The sequence below is a fragment of the Salvelinus namaycush genome, chromosome 16, assembly GCF_016432855.1.
Source record: "Salvelinus namaycush isolate Seneca chromosome 16, SaNama_1.0, whole genome shotgun sequence".
NCBI classification, from domain to species: Eukaryota; Metazoa; Chordata; class Actinopteri; order Salmoniformes; family Salmonidae; genus Salvelinus; species Salvelinus namaycush.
In genome coordinates this window covers 31,650,237-31,665,556 of record NC_052322.1, presented here as the reverse complement: position 1 = coordinate 31,665,556, position 15,320 = coordinate 31,650,237, and the positions used below count along the sequence as shown (strand labels likewise).

The window sequence follows — 15,320 nt, the reverse complement described above, 5'->3', positions numbered from 1 at the left end:
ACTCAAAAATGTCTGTATTCGCCAGAATATGTTACATCGTCATGCCATAAGTATTTGAGGTATTGGAGTGCAATGTTACATATATCTTTAGACATACTGTTTAACCAGTACCACCACTGAGGTACATAATTATAACCACCCAAACTATGTCTATCTCAAATCTGAAAATGATCAATTAGTCACCAGGTATTGTTGTGGCAAATAATCGTCAGTAGCAGATTTCTAAACAGTACTTTATATTTACTTTATAAATAGGCCTACTTTATATGTACTTTATAGGGTACTTTATAAGAAGGTAGGCTACTCTGTTTTTGCCAGACAAAACCGGAGAAAATTAACTAAACAAGTGCTTTCTGGTGACTAATCTGGATGTGTGCGCCCGCCTTTGCGTGATAAAGCTGATGACTGGTCAAGAAGGGAAACTTTTTGGTTCTGAAGCACAAATGAGATATTTTTTAAACAAGAATATGGTGCAATGCGGTATGCCTATGGTAGTGACCAGATCAAATAAGCAAAGATATAAATATGTGCCTAGACACAATCCTGTCTACGGACAATTCCTTCGACCTCATGGCTTGGTTTTTGCAGTGACATGCACTGTCAACTGTGGGACCTTATATAGACAGGTGTGCCTTTTCATGTCCAATCAATTGATTTTACCACAGGTGGACTCCAATCAAGTTGTAGAAACAAGGATGATCAATGGAAACAGGATGCAGCTGAGCTCAATTTCGAGTCTCAAAACAAAGGGTCTGAATACTTATGTAAAAATTATACATTTGCAAAGAATTTATTTAAAGGTTTTTGCGTTCTCATTTTGGGATATTGTGTGTAGTAGGAAAAAAATTGAGGAAAAAAATGGTTTAATCAATTTTAGAATAAGGCTGTAACGTAACAAAATGTGGAAAAAGTCAAAGGGTCTGAATACTTTCCGAATGTCCATCCCGCCAGCGCGGGATGGAACGACAGGGCCCTGATCGATCGCTAAAGGTGCAGGCTGCGCGAGGACGTCCGTCGGGAGTTGGCCTGCAGAGATACCACCCTCACATTGTACCAGCTGATGGACCTGTCCATCCAGCTGGACAACCTGCTGACTACCCGCGGACGTCCGGATCGGGACCTGTCAGTTCCATCCCCCAGCACCTCCGCTCCGACTCCCATGGAGCTGGGAGGTGCTGCATTTAGGGCGACCAGAGGAGGGGCCATTCCCTGCACCATCTGTGGCCGCAGAGGGCACACTGCTTGTCGGTGCTGGAGGGGTCCCTCAGGCAGCCGAGGCAGCAGGCAGGGCACTGTCGTGTCACCCCAGGTGGGTCGGCACCAGGCTCACCCAGAGCCCCCTGTTTCTCACATGTATGTGTTTGTTTCATTTCCTGAGTTTTCCCAGCATTCACAACATAAGGCACTAGTAGATTCAGGCGCAGCTGGGAATTTTATTGATCGTTCATTTGCTCGTAGTTTAGGGATTCCCCTTGTTCCTGTGGATATGCCTTTCGCTGTGCACGCCCTAGATAGTCGACCATTAGGGTCAGGGCTGATTAGGGAGGCCACCGCTCCACTTGACATGGTTACGCAGGAGGGTCATGAGGAGAGAATCAGTCTCTTCCTTATTGATTCTCCTGCGTGTCCCGTGATGCTGGGCTTACCCTGGTTGGCCTGTCATTACCCCACTATTTCGTGGCAACAGAGGGCTCTCAAGGGGTGGTCACGAGAGTGCTCAGGGAGGTGTGTGGGGGTTTCCATCGGTGAGACTACGGTGGAGAGTCCAGACCAGAATATGCCGATTTGGCTCTCGCCTTCTGTAAGAAGAGGGCGACTAAATTACCACCTCATCGACGGGGGGATTGTGCGATAAATCTCCTGGTAGACGGAGCACTTCCCAGGAGTTACGTGTATCCTCTGTCACAGGAGGAGACGGTGGCTATGGAAACCTATGTCTCTGAATCCCTGGGGCAGGGATACATTCGGCCCTCCACTTCACTTGCCTCCTGGAATTTATTTTTTGTAAAGAAAAAAAATGGGAGTCTGTGCCCATGTATTGACTATCAAGGGATCAATCAGATCACTGTGAGGTATAGCTACCCGCTGCCTCTCACCGACAGTGCGATCGAGTCAATACACGGGGCGTGCTTCTTCACAAAGTTGGATCTCAGGAGCGCTTACAATCTGGTGCGTATCCGGGAGGAGGACAAGTGGAAGACGGCATTTAGTACCATCTCAGGGCAGTATGAGTACCTCGTCATGCTGTACGGGTTGATGAATGCCCCTTCAGTTTTCCAGGCCTTTGTTGCCGAAATTTTCCGGGACCTGCACAGGCAGGGTGTAGTGGTGTATATTGATGACATTCTGATATATTCCGCTACACGCGCCGGGCATGTGTCCCTGATGCACAGGGGGTTGGTCAACTGTTGGAGCATGACCTGTACGTCAAGGCAGAGAAATGTCTGTTCTTCCAACAGTCCGTCTCTTTCCTAGGGTACCGCATTTCCACGTCAGGGGTGGAGATGGAGAGTGTCTGCATTTCAGCCGTGCGTAATTGGCCGACTCCCACCATGGTAAAGGAAGTGCAGCGGTTTCTGGGGTTTGCCAACTTCTACCGGCGGTTTATCCGGGGTTTTGGTCAGGTAGCAGCTTCCATTACCTCACTGCTGAAGGAAGGACCGGTGCAGCTGCAGTGGTCGGCTGAGGCGGACAGGGCTTTTGGTCACCTGAAGGCTCTGTTTACCTCGGCTCCCGTGCTGGCTCATCCGGATCCCTCTTTGGCGTTCATAGTTGAGGTGAACGCGTCCGAGGGTGGGATAGGAGCCGTGCTCTCTCAGCGCTCGGGCACGCCACCAAAGCTTCGCCCCTGTGCCTTCTTTTCGAAGAAGCTCAGCCCGGCGGAGCGAAACTATGATGTGGGGGACCGGGAGCTGTTGGCTGTTGTCAAGGCTCTGAAGGCGTGGAGACATTGGCTTGAGGGGGCTAAACACCCTTTTCTCATCTGGACTGACCACCGCAATCTGGAGTACATCCGGGCGGCGAGGAGACTGAACCCTCGCCAGGCAAGGTGGGCTATGTTCTTTACCCGTTTTGTTTTCACCCTCTCCTACAGACCAGGTTCCCAGAACGCTAAGGCAGACGCACTATCCCGGATGTATGACACAGCGGAGCGGTCCATGGATCATACTCCCATACTTCCGGCTTCTTGCCTGGTGGCACCGGTTGTGTGGGAGCTGGATGCAGACATCGAGCGGGCGTTACGCACAGAGTCCACTCCCCCCCAGTGTCCAGCTGGGTGCCTGTACGTTCCGTCTGCTGTCCGCGACCGTTTAATCTATTGGGCCCATACGTCACCCTCCTCTGGTCATCCTGGCATCGGGCGGACGGTGCGTTGCCTTAGTCGGAAGTACTGGTGGCCCACCTTGGCCAAGGACGTGAGGGTTTATGTTACCTCCTGCTCGGTGTGCGCCCAGTGCAAGGCTCCCAGGCACCTGCCCAGAGGGAAATTACAACCCCTACCCGTTCCACAACGGCCGTGGTCGCACCTGTCGGTGGACTTCCTGACGGATCTTCCTCCCTCACAGGGCAACACCATGATCCTGGTCGTTGTGGATCGGTTCTCTAAGTCCTGCCGTCTCCTCCCTTTGCCCGTTCTCCCTACAGCCCTACAGACTGCAGAGGCCCTGTTCACTCATGTCTTCCGGCACTACGGGGTGCCTGAGGACATAGTCTCTGATCGAGGTCCCCAGTTCACGTCCAGGGTCTGGAGAGCGTTCATGGAACGTCTGGGGGTCTCAGTCAGCCTCACCTCAGGTTTTCACCCCGAGAGTAACGGGCAGGTAGAAAGAGTCAACCAGGATGTGGGTAGGCTTCTGCGGTCATATTGCCAGGACCGGCCGGGGGAGTGGGCGTCGTTCATCCCCTGGGCAGTGATGGCCCAAAACTCACTCCGCCACTCCTCCACTAACCTCTCTCCTTTCCAGTGCGTTCTGGGTTATCAGCTGGTTCTGGCACCGTGGCATCAGAGCAAGATCGAAGCTCCTGTGGTGGACGAATGGTTCAAGCGCTCGGAGGAGACCTGGGACGCTGCCCATGTGCACCTACAACGGGCCGTGAGGCGGCAAAAAGAGGGCGCTGACCGCCACCGCAGCGAGGCTGGGTCTGGCTCTCGACCAGAAACCTGCACCTCCGCAGGCCCTGCCGGAAGCTGGGTTCGCGGTTTGTGGGGCCATTTAAAGTCCTGAGGAGACTGTACGAGCTATGTTACAGGTTGCAGCTTCCCCCAGATTATCGTATTAATCCCTCGTTCCATGTGTCTCTCCTCAGTCCGGTGGTGGCTGGTCCACTCCAGGAAGCTCAGATGCGGGAGGTTACTCCGCCCCCTCTGGACATCGAGGGGGCCCCGGCGTATGCTGTTCGAGCTATCCTGGACTCGAGGCGTCGGGCGAGGGGCCGTCAGTACCTCGTGGAGTGGGAGGGGTTCGGTTCGGAGGATAGATGCTGGGTGCCGGTGGAGGACGTCCTAGACCCTTCATTGTTGCGGGATTTCCACCGTCTCCATCCGGATCGCCCTGCACCTCGTCCTCCGGGTCGTACCCGATGTCGGTGTCGGCGCGCTGCTGGAGCTGCGCATCAAGGGGGGGTACTGTCACGACTTCCTCTTCTTGTTCGGGCGGTGTTCGGCGGTCGACGTCACTGGCTTTCTAGCTACCGCCGATCCACTTTTCATTTTTCATTTGTTTTGTCTTTGTTTCACACACCTGTTTTCAATCCCACAATCCCCTGTTCATTATTTAACCCTCTGTTCCCCTCATAGTTTTTGTGAGTGATTGTTTATTTTGTATTTTCGGTCTGTAATGGTGTACGTGGATTTGTTATATGTATATTTTACCTTTTGAGTAAAGTATGTTTGATTACTCATATCTGCTGTCCTACGCCTGACTCTCAACACCAGCTACACCTAGGGCCATTACATTAGCTGAGAATGAATCAAGGATTCTAATATTTTATCTAGGCAAAAAAGTTTAGAAATAGGTTGATAATTATTTAGGTCACAAGGGTCACCACTTTTGTGAAGGGGGAGTACATGGGCCGCCTTCCAAACCAGCAAAAACAGTTTCTATCTCAAGGCCATTAGATTGTTAAATTATGTTAAATAGCCATCACTAGCACTTTAGAGGCTGCTGCCCTATATAAACTCAGCAAAAAAATGAAACGTCATCTCACTGTCAACTGTGTTGATTTTCAGCAAACTTAACATGTGTAAATATTTGTATGAGCATAACAAGATTCAACAACTGAGACATAAACTGAAAAAGTTCCACAGACATGTGACAAACAGAAATTGAATAATGTTTCCCTGAACTCAGATGAGGAGGACGACGAGCGTGACATTTGGGGTCATTGTCCATTTGGAAGACCCATTTGCGACCAAGCTTTAACTTCCTGACTGATGTCTTGAGATGTTGCTTCAATATATCCACACAATTTTCCTTCTCATGATGCCATCTATTTTGTGAAGTGCACCAGTCCCTCCTGCAGCGAAGCACCACCACAACATGATGCTGCCACCTCCATGCTTCACGGTTTGGATGGTGTTCTTCGGCTTGCAAGCCTCCCCCTTTTTCCTCCAAACATAACATTTACATTTACATTTAAGTCATTTAGCAGACGCTCTTATCCAGAGCGACTTACAAATTGGAAAGTTCATACATATTCATTCTGGTCCCCCCGTGGGAATTGAACCCTGGTCCCCCCCGTGGGAATTGAACCCACAACCCTGGCGTTGCAAGCGCCATGCTCTACCAACTGAGCCACACGGGACCATAACGATGGTCATTATGGCCAAACAGTTCTATATTTGTTTCATCAGACCAGAGATCTTTGTCCCTATGTGCAGTTGCAAATCGTAGTCTGGCATTTTTATGGCGGTTTTGGAGCAGTGGCTTCCTCCTTGCTGAGCGGCCTTTCAGGTTATGTCGATATAGGATTCGTTTTACTATGGATATTGATATTTTTGTACCTGTTTCCTCCAGCATCTTCACAAGGTCCTTTGCTGTTGTTCTGGGATTGATTTGCACTTTTTGCACCAAAGTACATTCATCTCTAAGAGACAGAACATGTCTCGTTCCTGAGCGGTATGACGGATGCGGGGTCCCATGGTGTTTATACTTGCGTACTATTGTTAACGTGGTACCTTCAGGCATTTGGAGATTGCTCCCAAAGATGAACCAGACTTGTAGAGGTCTACAATTTGTTTTCAGAGGTCTTGGCTGATTGCTTTTGATTTTCCCATGATGTCAAGCAAAGAGGCACTGAGTTTGAAGGTAGGCCTTGAAATACATCCACAGCTACACCTCCAATTGACTCAAATGATGTCAATTAGCCTATCAGAAGCTTCTAAAGCCATAACATCATTTTTTTAAATTTTACAAGTTGTTTAAAGGCACAGTCAACTTAGTGTATGTAAACTTCTGACCCACTGGAATTGTGATACAGTGAATTATAAGTGAAATAATCTGTCTGTAAACAACAGTTGAAACAATTACTTGTGTCATGCTCAAAGTAGATGTCCTAACTGACTTGCATAAACTATAGTTTGTTAACAAGAAATTTGTGGAGTGGTTGAAAAACTAGTTTTAATGACTCCAACCTAAGTGTATGTAAACTTCTGACTTCAACTGTATATAATACTAGATATTAGGAGCTCAGAACTTTGAACATAGAATTTGGAATTTACCCAACGGATCTCAGTCGCCCACCCTCCAAACTTTCCTGATCCCACATGATTCACTCACTCTCTCTCTCACACACACACACACACACACACACACACACACACACACACACACACACACACACACACACACACACACACACACACACACACACACACACACACACACACACACACACACACACACACACACAGCAGCTGATGAAGTGTGAACCATCAAATCATTGATTTTAATTGCTGATATTAAAACCTAAAACCATTTTTTTTTTTTTTAACCAGGTAGGCCAGTTGAGAACAAGTTCTCATTTACAACTGCGACCTGGCCAAGATAAAGCAAAGCAGTGCGACAAAAACAACACCACAGAGTTACACATAAACGTACAGTCAATAACACAATAGAAACATCTATGTACAGTGTGTGCAAATGTAGAAGAGTAGGGAGGTAAGGCAATAAATAGGTCATAGAGGCGAAATAATTATTAATTACAATAAATAATTGCTATTTACAGATTGGCTGTGTACAGGTACAGTGATCGTTAAGCTTCTCTGACAGCTGTTGCTTAAAGTTAGAGAGTGAGATATAAGACTCCAGCTTCAATGATTTTTGCAATTCGTTCCAGTCATTGGCAGCAAAGAACTGGAAGGAATGGCGGCCAAAGGAAGTGTTGGCTTTGGGGATGACCAGTGAAATATACCTGTTGGAGCTGCAGTTTGATTAGCTGGAGTCAGTTTTATGATTGAATTTATTTGGTTTTTATTGCTTCACTACTGTCTGGAACTTTAAGTCTGTGTTTGCTCTGGTGCTTTGAAAGACACAAAGAAGTAAAACATATATAAATTCTGCAATTTGAATAATACAATTCATACAATACCTTGATCAGTCTCTCTATGTATATCCAGGTTGGTGGTACTTGAAAGTGGGTGTGAGGAGTGAATAAGATCTAGTATGAAGTCTGGTGTGGTTAGTGATGCTAGTGGTAGAGGAAGCCTGTCCCTGAGAATCACAAATGTATGTCCTCCTAGCCTTCCTCCAGCCCATGCAGGGTAGTCTGGGTAATTCTTTATGCATGTTTCTCAATCCCACACCTCGCCGCACTAGTTTGGCCCTGACAGGTGATGCTTGATTCCTCCCTCCCAGGCTCCCCCTCTACCCCCTCTCCATCCCCCAATCCCCTGGCCCCTGACCCCCCCTAGAACTCACTGCCTGCGACTGGTCTGAAGAAAAACTGTCAAGTAGAGCCTCCGTGTGTGGCAAAAGTTAGGAGATATCTAATCAATGGAAGATGGAATTAAAATGACGGAATTTAAAGTAGAAGGATAGGCTACAACGACCACGAGCCAACAGGTAGGTTGCTAATTAATATTCTAAATGGAGTTGTATTTGTAACTGTAGGATGAAAAAGCGAATGCACTGCAGCCTCAATTAGCCTAGCTAGCTAACATTAGCTAGCTTAACTAGCATCTCCCGGTTTGATGCAGTCAAGACAGGTACTATGTAATTATATTTTATGACAAATAACCTAGCTATGGCAGCTATTAGTCTACTAGAGCAAGACTTGGCTTGATTGTTTGCTGTCTCTCCTCTCTCCCTCCTTCCTGCTCCCTGTGTCACTCACTCACAGTACGGCCCCTCCCCCGCCTTCTAGAGCTGCACCTCTTTTCCCTCCTCTCGCACTTTATCACCTCCAATTAATAAAATAGCTTAAATAATGACTTTGCTGCTGCTTCACTCTGATCAGACCAGGTCTGGATTCAACCAGGTCTATACAGAACGGGTCTAGTTGTCCTTCGGTCTGTTCGGAACGGGTCTCTAAATTTAAAAAACATTTTTATGCATATCGGGTCCAGGTGGGAAAGCCTCATGTTTATTTTGGAACAGGTCCAACTTTTTGGACCCATGAAGATCTCTACTGTCAAGTTCTAGCCCTGAGCTCCTCTCTCAACTCTCCAAACCTCCCGAGCCCTTGCTTTTCCTTGACCTGTTCTCACGCTTCTTCCCTTCTATCTTGTTCGTTACCTTTCCCTTACTTATCAGCTCCCTTCCGCTTTCCTACACTCACCTCGTCCTTTTCAGCCATCTCCCTCAGTCACATAGAGATATCACGGATCTTTGACAAAATCTGCACATTGGCTAAAGAAGTGAGTTTCTGATCAAAAATGTCAAATGTTAATGAAAAACTACAGTAAATACTACAATATACTACAGTCTGCAAAAACACAACATTAATTACTAAAGTATAGACTACAGTTTTCTTTTACTAGATTATTTATACTATAGTTAACTGTAAATGCTACAGTATATACTACAGTAAAGTTCACAAAAACACTACAGTGAATATTTTTTTATGTGCGGGACTTCAGTACAGATGAAACCACATTGGAGGCTGAGGTGGACAAACTGTCCCACTAGTTTGTTAAGGCTCCAGGGTGGGAAAATGGCAAATCATGCTGGATGGGCAGCAGAATTGATTGGGTATCAGTATGCATGTATGCGTCTGTGTATGTCTGTGTGTGAGAGAGAAAGAAAGAGAGGGGTTTGGAGAGCAAGAGGGAGTGAGAGAGAGAGAGTGAGTGTGTGTGTATGAATGTGTGTAGCAGACCGTGACAGAACATGGTGTGCCTCTGCTAGCCAAACTTATCTCCAAGATGTACTGCAAGCTGAAACTGGTGTACGGAAAAGGAAGGGGAGATCGAGAGAGAGGGAAAAGGAAGATGGGGAGAGAGAAAGCAAAGAGAGAGAGAAGGAGAGAGTGCTGCAGCAAGATACAGAGCCCAGCTGGTACACCCAATTTACTCTCATTTGCTGTGAAATTAACTGGCAAATTTGTTTCGATCTTTTCACAAGAGAGAGAGAGAGAGAGAGAGAGCGAAAGAGAGAGAGAGAGCGAGGAAAACGGAACACAAGGATGATTCTGGGCTTGGCGCTGGAGAGGGTGAACCAGCCATCCATACACACTGGACACAGTCTCTGAGAGGAGGTACTCAGTATGTGTGGGTAATCAACATAATAATGTCATAGATCAGCTGACATTGAGGAAGTTAAGACACTGCAGTGCTCCACAGGCGGTAATTAAAAAAAAAAAGCCAGGTGGTAATTTAAAGGTTGGTTTAGAGTCACAGTCAATAATGTGAGAACCCTGGAAACACTGCAGGTGTACAGTGCTGTGTCAGGCCTTTGGGATGGGGCCAGGTGCTGTCTTTGTTTGAATGTATGTGTGTGTCCCCTATCTATACCTTTAGAATACACATGGCTCTGATTACCCAGGGGTCTCTCTCTCTCTCTCTCTCTCTCTCTCTCTCTCTCTCTCTCTCTCTCTCTCTCCCTCTCTCTCTCTCGCGCTCTCGCTCTCTCGCTCTCTCGCTCTCTCTCCCGGGCCTGGTGTAGGGTTTGCTTCTTTTTCTCATTTTATTTGACTACACCCCTTCTTAGTGTTCTCTTATTATCTCTCTCTCTCATCTTCTTTTTGTATCATACCTATTTTTATATTTTTATCTAGACTTCTTCCGTCACTCATGTGTGATTGCTCTTACCATGCCATTTGATGGAGTATGAGATTACTAATCCTAACCTAATTATCTGCCTCCTCCTCTCCTCCCTCCTCTCTCTCTCTCTCTCTCTCATACAGGTGGAAGGGCAGCTCTTAACTGACTGTGTATACACAGAATTCTTAAAAGAGAGGGACAGTTTGTATAGTTCCCCACTGTACCTAATGATCTGTTACAAGAAGTGGTCAGGGTTGCTGGCTGAGAAGGTGGTGAGAGAGGGTGAGTGAATGTGTGTGTGTGTGTGTGTGTGTGTGTGTGTGTGTGTGTGTGTGTGTGTGTGTGTGTGTGTGTGTGTGTGTGTGTGTGTGTGTGTGTTTGTGTGTGTGTGTGTGTGTGTGTGTGTAAATGTGTGTGTGTCTGTCCAGCACCTGATGCTCTGCTGCATGAAGCGGTCAGGGTCGCTGGCTGAGAAGGTGGTGAGAGAGGTGCCAGCAGGAACACCCTCCTCAAAGCGGATGGATTTGGGGTTGGTGGGGAAGAAGGGCGGTTCGTTGATGTCTACCACAGAGATGGTGACCCCGGATGTGGACTGGAGGGACGACTGGATCCCACTGGCCAGCGGGGCCTGGTTATTGACCACCACCGTCAGCATGAATGCCCTGTTCTGCTCAAAGTCCACCGGCTGGAGAGGGAGAGGGGGAGAGAGAGGAGGGAGGAGAGGAGGAGGCAGATAATTAGGTTAGGATTAGTAATCTCATACTCCATCAAATGGAATGGTAAGAGCAATCACACATGAGTGACAGAAGAAGTCTAGATAAAAAGATAAAAATAGGTATGATACAAAAAGAAGATGAGAGAGAGAGATAATAAGAGAACACTAAGAAGGAGTGTAGTCAAATAAAATGAGAAAAAGAAACAAACCCTACACCAGGCCTGGGAAAAGGCCGGCCCGGGGGCCATATGCGGCCCGCTCATATGCGGCCCGCTCAGATCACATAAAGAATTTGCAATAGTAAAGTTTTGAAAAACGTATTTGTTATTCAAATGAAAAGCCCAATGAATACTTGTCTTTGTGTAATGATTTAATTCCCACTGCTGGTGGGGCATTTATTTTGAAGGCACGTATAAATAACAACTGCACGAGGACCGGCAGTGACCGACAGGCTGACAAACACGTCACAGTTACAAATAGTAGCTAGCTAGAAATTGTGCAAAAATTTGTTTTTCAAAGAAAAGGAAAGTGGACAATGAATGTAGGGTGTTCCAGCAAGAGTGGTAATCGAAATACTTTTTATTGAATATCAGGGAAAGCTTAGTGTGCAAAGAGAGCATCGCTGTCTTGAAAGACTCCAACTTGTCCCGACACTTCCAGACGAAGCATGCAGAGAAATATAGGGATATGTCTTCTGAGCAGAGGGCAGGTTCATCGAAAGAGTTGCTTTCTCAGTTGCAAAAGCAGCAAGGACTTCTCACAAAACTGCATTCAGCAAATTACGGAATTGAGAGAGCTAGCTATGTAATGTTACTGTCCCACAAAATTGCTAAACATAGCAAGCCATTAGCTGAGGGCAAATTCATTAAAGAATGTTTAAATGACTCTGCAGCAATACTTTGCCCTGACAAGAAAGAGCTGTTCGAAAATGTTTCCCTGTCAAGAGGACATCGCAGAGAATATGGAACAACAGTTGAAAGACAAGGTAAAGGATTTCACCTATTTCTCCTTGGCCCTGGATGAGAGCAGTGACGCACGTGACACGGCGCAGTTGTTGATATTCTTACGAGGCATAAACCCAGATTTTGAAATTACAGAGGAGCTTGCTTCAGTGCAGTCAATGAAGAGCACAACCACAGAGAAAGATTTATTGGAGGAGGTTAATAAGTGTGTGGCAAAGCTGGGACTGGGTTTTGAAAAGTTTTCCAGTGTGACCACTGATGGGTGCCCAAACTTGACAGGAAAAAACTTTGGCCTTTTGAAAAGGATACAAGATCAAGTAGCTGAGCTGAACCCAGATCAGAAATAATAATTTCCCTACATTGTATTATTCATCAGGAGGTGCTCTGTAAATGTGTTCTGAAAATGAGCCATGTTGTGGATACAGTCACTAAAGTGGTAATATTCATAAGAGCAAAATGTTTAAACCACAGGCAGTTTGTCTCACTGTTGGAAGAGACAGTCGGGTCATGCAGATCTCCCCTACCACACAAACGTGAGAGTTTGGGGAAGGTGCTTACAGGGGTGTGGGACCTGAAGTCAGAGATTGCTGAGTTTTTGAAAATTAAAGGAAAATGTGGATTTCCCTCAACTGCAAGATAAAGAATGGTTGGCTGATTTTTGCCTTCACCGTGGACATCATGGCCCTCATGAATGAACTGAATTACAAACTACAAGGGAAGGCCTTTTGCACATCAGATGTACAGCCTTGTCAAAGCCTTCAAGGGAAAATTACTCCTCCTGACCCGACAAGTAGAAGCCAACAACCTCACCCACCTTCCGACACTACTAGTCTGTTCCCTATCAGATGACCAGCGGGAGAAGTATACATCGCTGCAGCGTGCTTTGAACGGTGAGTTTTCTCGTCGTTTTGAGGATTTCAAAGTGTTGGAAAATGACAAGCTGTTGGGTTTCCTCTCCTTTCAACTTCAATGTGGATAACACTCCCACTGACCTGCAACTTGAGCAACTTTAGTCTGATGTCTGATGCAGTGATTGGAGAACTATTTAAAACAATGTCACTGACGAGGTTCTATGCATCTCTCGATGAACAAAACTTCCCAAAGATTAGGAGTCATGTTCAGAATATGTGTGTACTGTTTGGGTCAACCTATGTATGTGAACAGACATTTTCAGTGATGAAATATACCAAGTCAAGGCACAGATCATCTCTTACCGACTCTCACCTCTCAGCAATCCTGCTCATAGAAACGTCAGAAACTATACAAGACTTCATTGCTCTAGTCAATGCCCATCAGAGACTTCACTCCTCACACTGATTGAGTATTTTAAATGTCATGTTGAGCTCTCTCTCGTTGTGTTTTTTTGCATACCCTTTAACAAGAGTTATGTCCGTAGTGCTGAATGTACAGTGTACTTTTCCCTCCGTGTAGTTCATTGCATGTTTAATAATGAAAATACCTACCAAAAGGAGAACATGGATCTTGTTTATTTCTGTGCATGTTAAAAAAGTAAAATACGTAGCATTTCTGGATGTGATTTACAGTAGATATATCTGTCAACACAGTCATACACATGATGTATAATCCTATAATGTGATTCTGGCCCGCGATGGCAAAAATATATTATAATGTGGCCCACCATGGAAAATAATTGCCCAGGCCTGCCCTACACTATGGTTAGAAGAAATAGATGGGAGAGAAATAACAAGAGAGAGATCAAACTCTGATATCAGATCAAACAGTGATATCTAACCCCCCCATTCCCAGAACACTTAAACATTCTCCTCCAGTTCCTCCGTCCCTCTATCCTCCACCTGCAGCCCTTGAGAGAGAGAGAGCAGAGCTGAGCCCTATTGACAATAAAGGAAGTAATGAACAGCCCTGGTGCTGAGCAGCGCTAGCTCTGCGCTAGCTAGGATGAATTGGAACAGCGTTATCGCTAAACTTAGAGGGACCTCTGCACCCCTACCTGTAATTACCCTGCTAACACTGAGTGAGTTAGGCAGTTCTTAAACAATTCATGGACCGGCTGCCGTTGGGGCTGGCGCTCCCTGTTAAATTCACCCTGGGTAGACTCCCCTCACCGCGTGTGTGTGTATGTGTGCGTGAGTGGGTATGTGTGTGTGTGTGTGTGTGCGTACGTGCGCATATGTGTGTTGGCTATCTCCAGCCACCTACAAGACGGTCTGCCGTGTGAGCCTAAAACGAAGTGACAGCTCTGGGCTGGCTTAATGACAACAGCACAATTAGATTCAGGTAACCTCCAGAAACACACACAACAAAAATGTTAGGTATTGCATGCTGCTGGCTGGCTCTGAGTACAGTTAGCTATCCAGTTGATGATTAGCACCCGGAGGCTGGTGTCTGCTGTGTTTGGTGGTGACAGTAATGATTTGGAGCACATCTGTGTGTTGCTTCGCCTTAGTGTTAGTGTTAACGGACGCGGCGGGTGGGCGATGATATAAAAGCATTCATAATAAAGCAGCCAGAGTGACGAGGGGATTGGATCTGACAGATGCCATGGTGGTGTGTGCGTGCGTGCCTGCGTGTGCGTGTACTGATAATGAGAAGAGGAGGCTGGTGTTGATGTGCCCTTTCCTTCTGTGTGTGTGTGTGTGTGTGTGTGTGTGTGCGTGTGCGTGTGCGTGTGCGTGTGTGTGTGTGTGTGTGTGTGTGTGTGTGTGTGTGGAGTGAACCAGTGATGTACTGGGGCCCTATCAGCAGGCTGAACGTGCTTGGAGCTCTTTGATCCATAGCCAGTGGTGCAGTGCTCCCCCTCCACCTCCCCTTCCCTCTTTTCTTTTTGTCCTCTCTGACTGCTCTTCATCCTCTCTCTATCGAACTGCTTCCCTTCCCCAGCTCCCTCTACTCCTCCCTTCCCCTTCCTTCCTTCTCCATCCTCCTCCTATCACCTACCCTTCCTCCAATCCTCTTCGCCAGCTCTCTTATCCTCCCCTTCTCATTTCCTTTCCTCTCTCTGGCATGTAGTCACCCCTGTCATTTCCTGTGTTCATCACACACTTCTATTTACATATCCTAATGACTTAAAGATGAATGTGTGTGTGGATGCGTGTGGATGTTTGTGTGCGTAAGTACACGCGCATGTGTGTGCATGTTTGTTTGTATGTGTTTGTGTGATGCCTCTGTTTTAATCCAGGATTTAAAATGTATGCTTATTGGTTCCCTAGACAGTTCTCTAATTGTGCAGGTTAAGACCTCAGTCCATGTTTATAGAGCAGCCATGGTCCCAGGTGGGCCGTCTCAGTAAACTTGTGCGAGATGTCAGTGTGTTCTGCTGATGTGACTCTACTAGCAGCCAGAGAGACCTCCTCGGTAAATACATACTACATCAATTCAAATGTGTCTCTGTGATGTTTCCCTGCTACCTACGCGTTGCAGTTTTTCTGATGTGAAACCGATTAGAGTCGGTAGCCATTCCGGC

At 46.7% G+C, this 15,320-nt stretch overlaps 1 protein-coding gene across 1 annotated transcript in view; it reads right to left on the bottom strand.

The window, feature by feature from the left end:
* The window catches only part of LOC120061310 (cadherin-4-like), a 540,424-nt gene that overhangs the window by 26,351 nt on the left and 498,753 nt on the right, over positions 1-15,320 (bottom strand). The window contains exon 11 of the mRNA XM_039011027.1: positions 10,633-10,886. Within this exon, the coding sequence (XP_038866955.1) occupies positions 10,633-10,886 (254 nt within the window). The remainder of the gene's footprint in view (positions 1-10,632; positions 10,887-15,320) is intronic.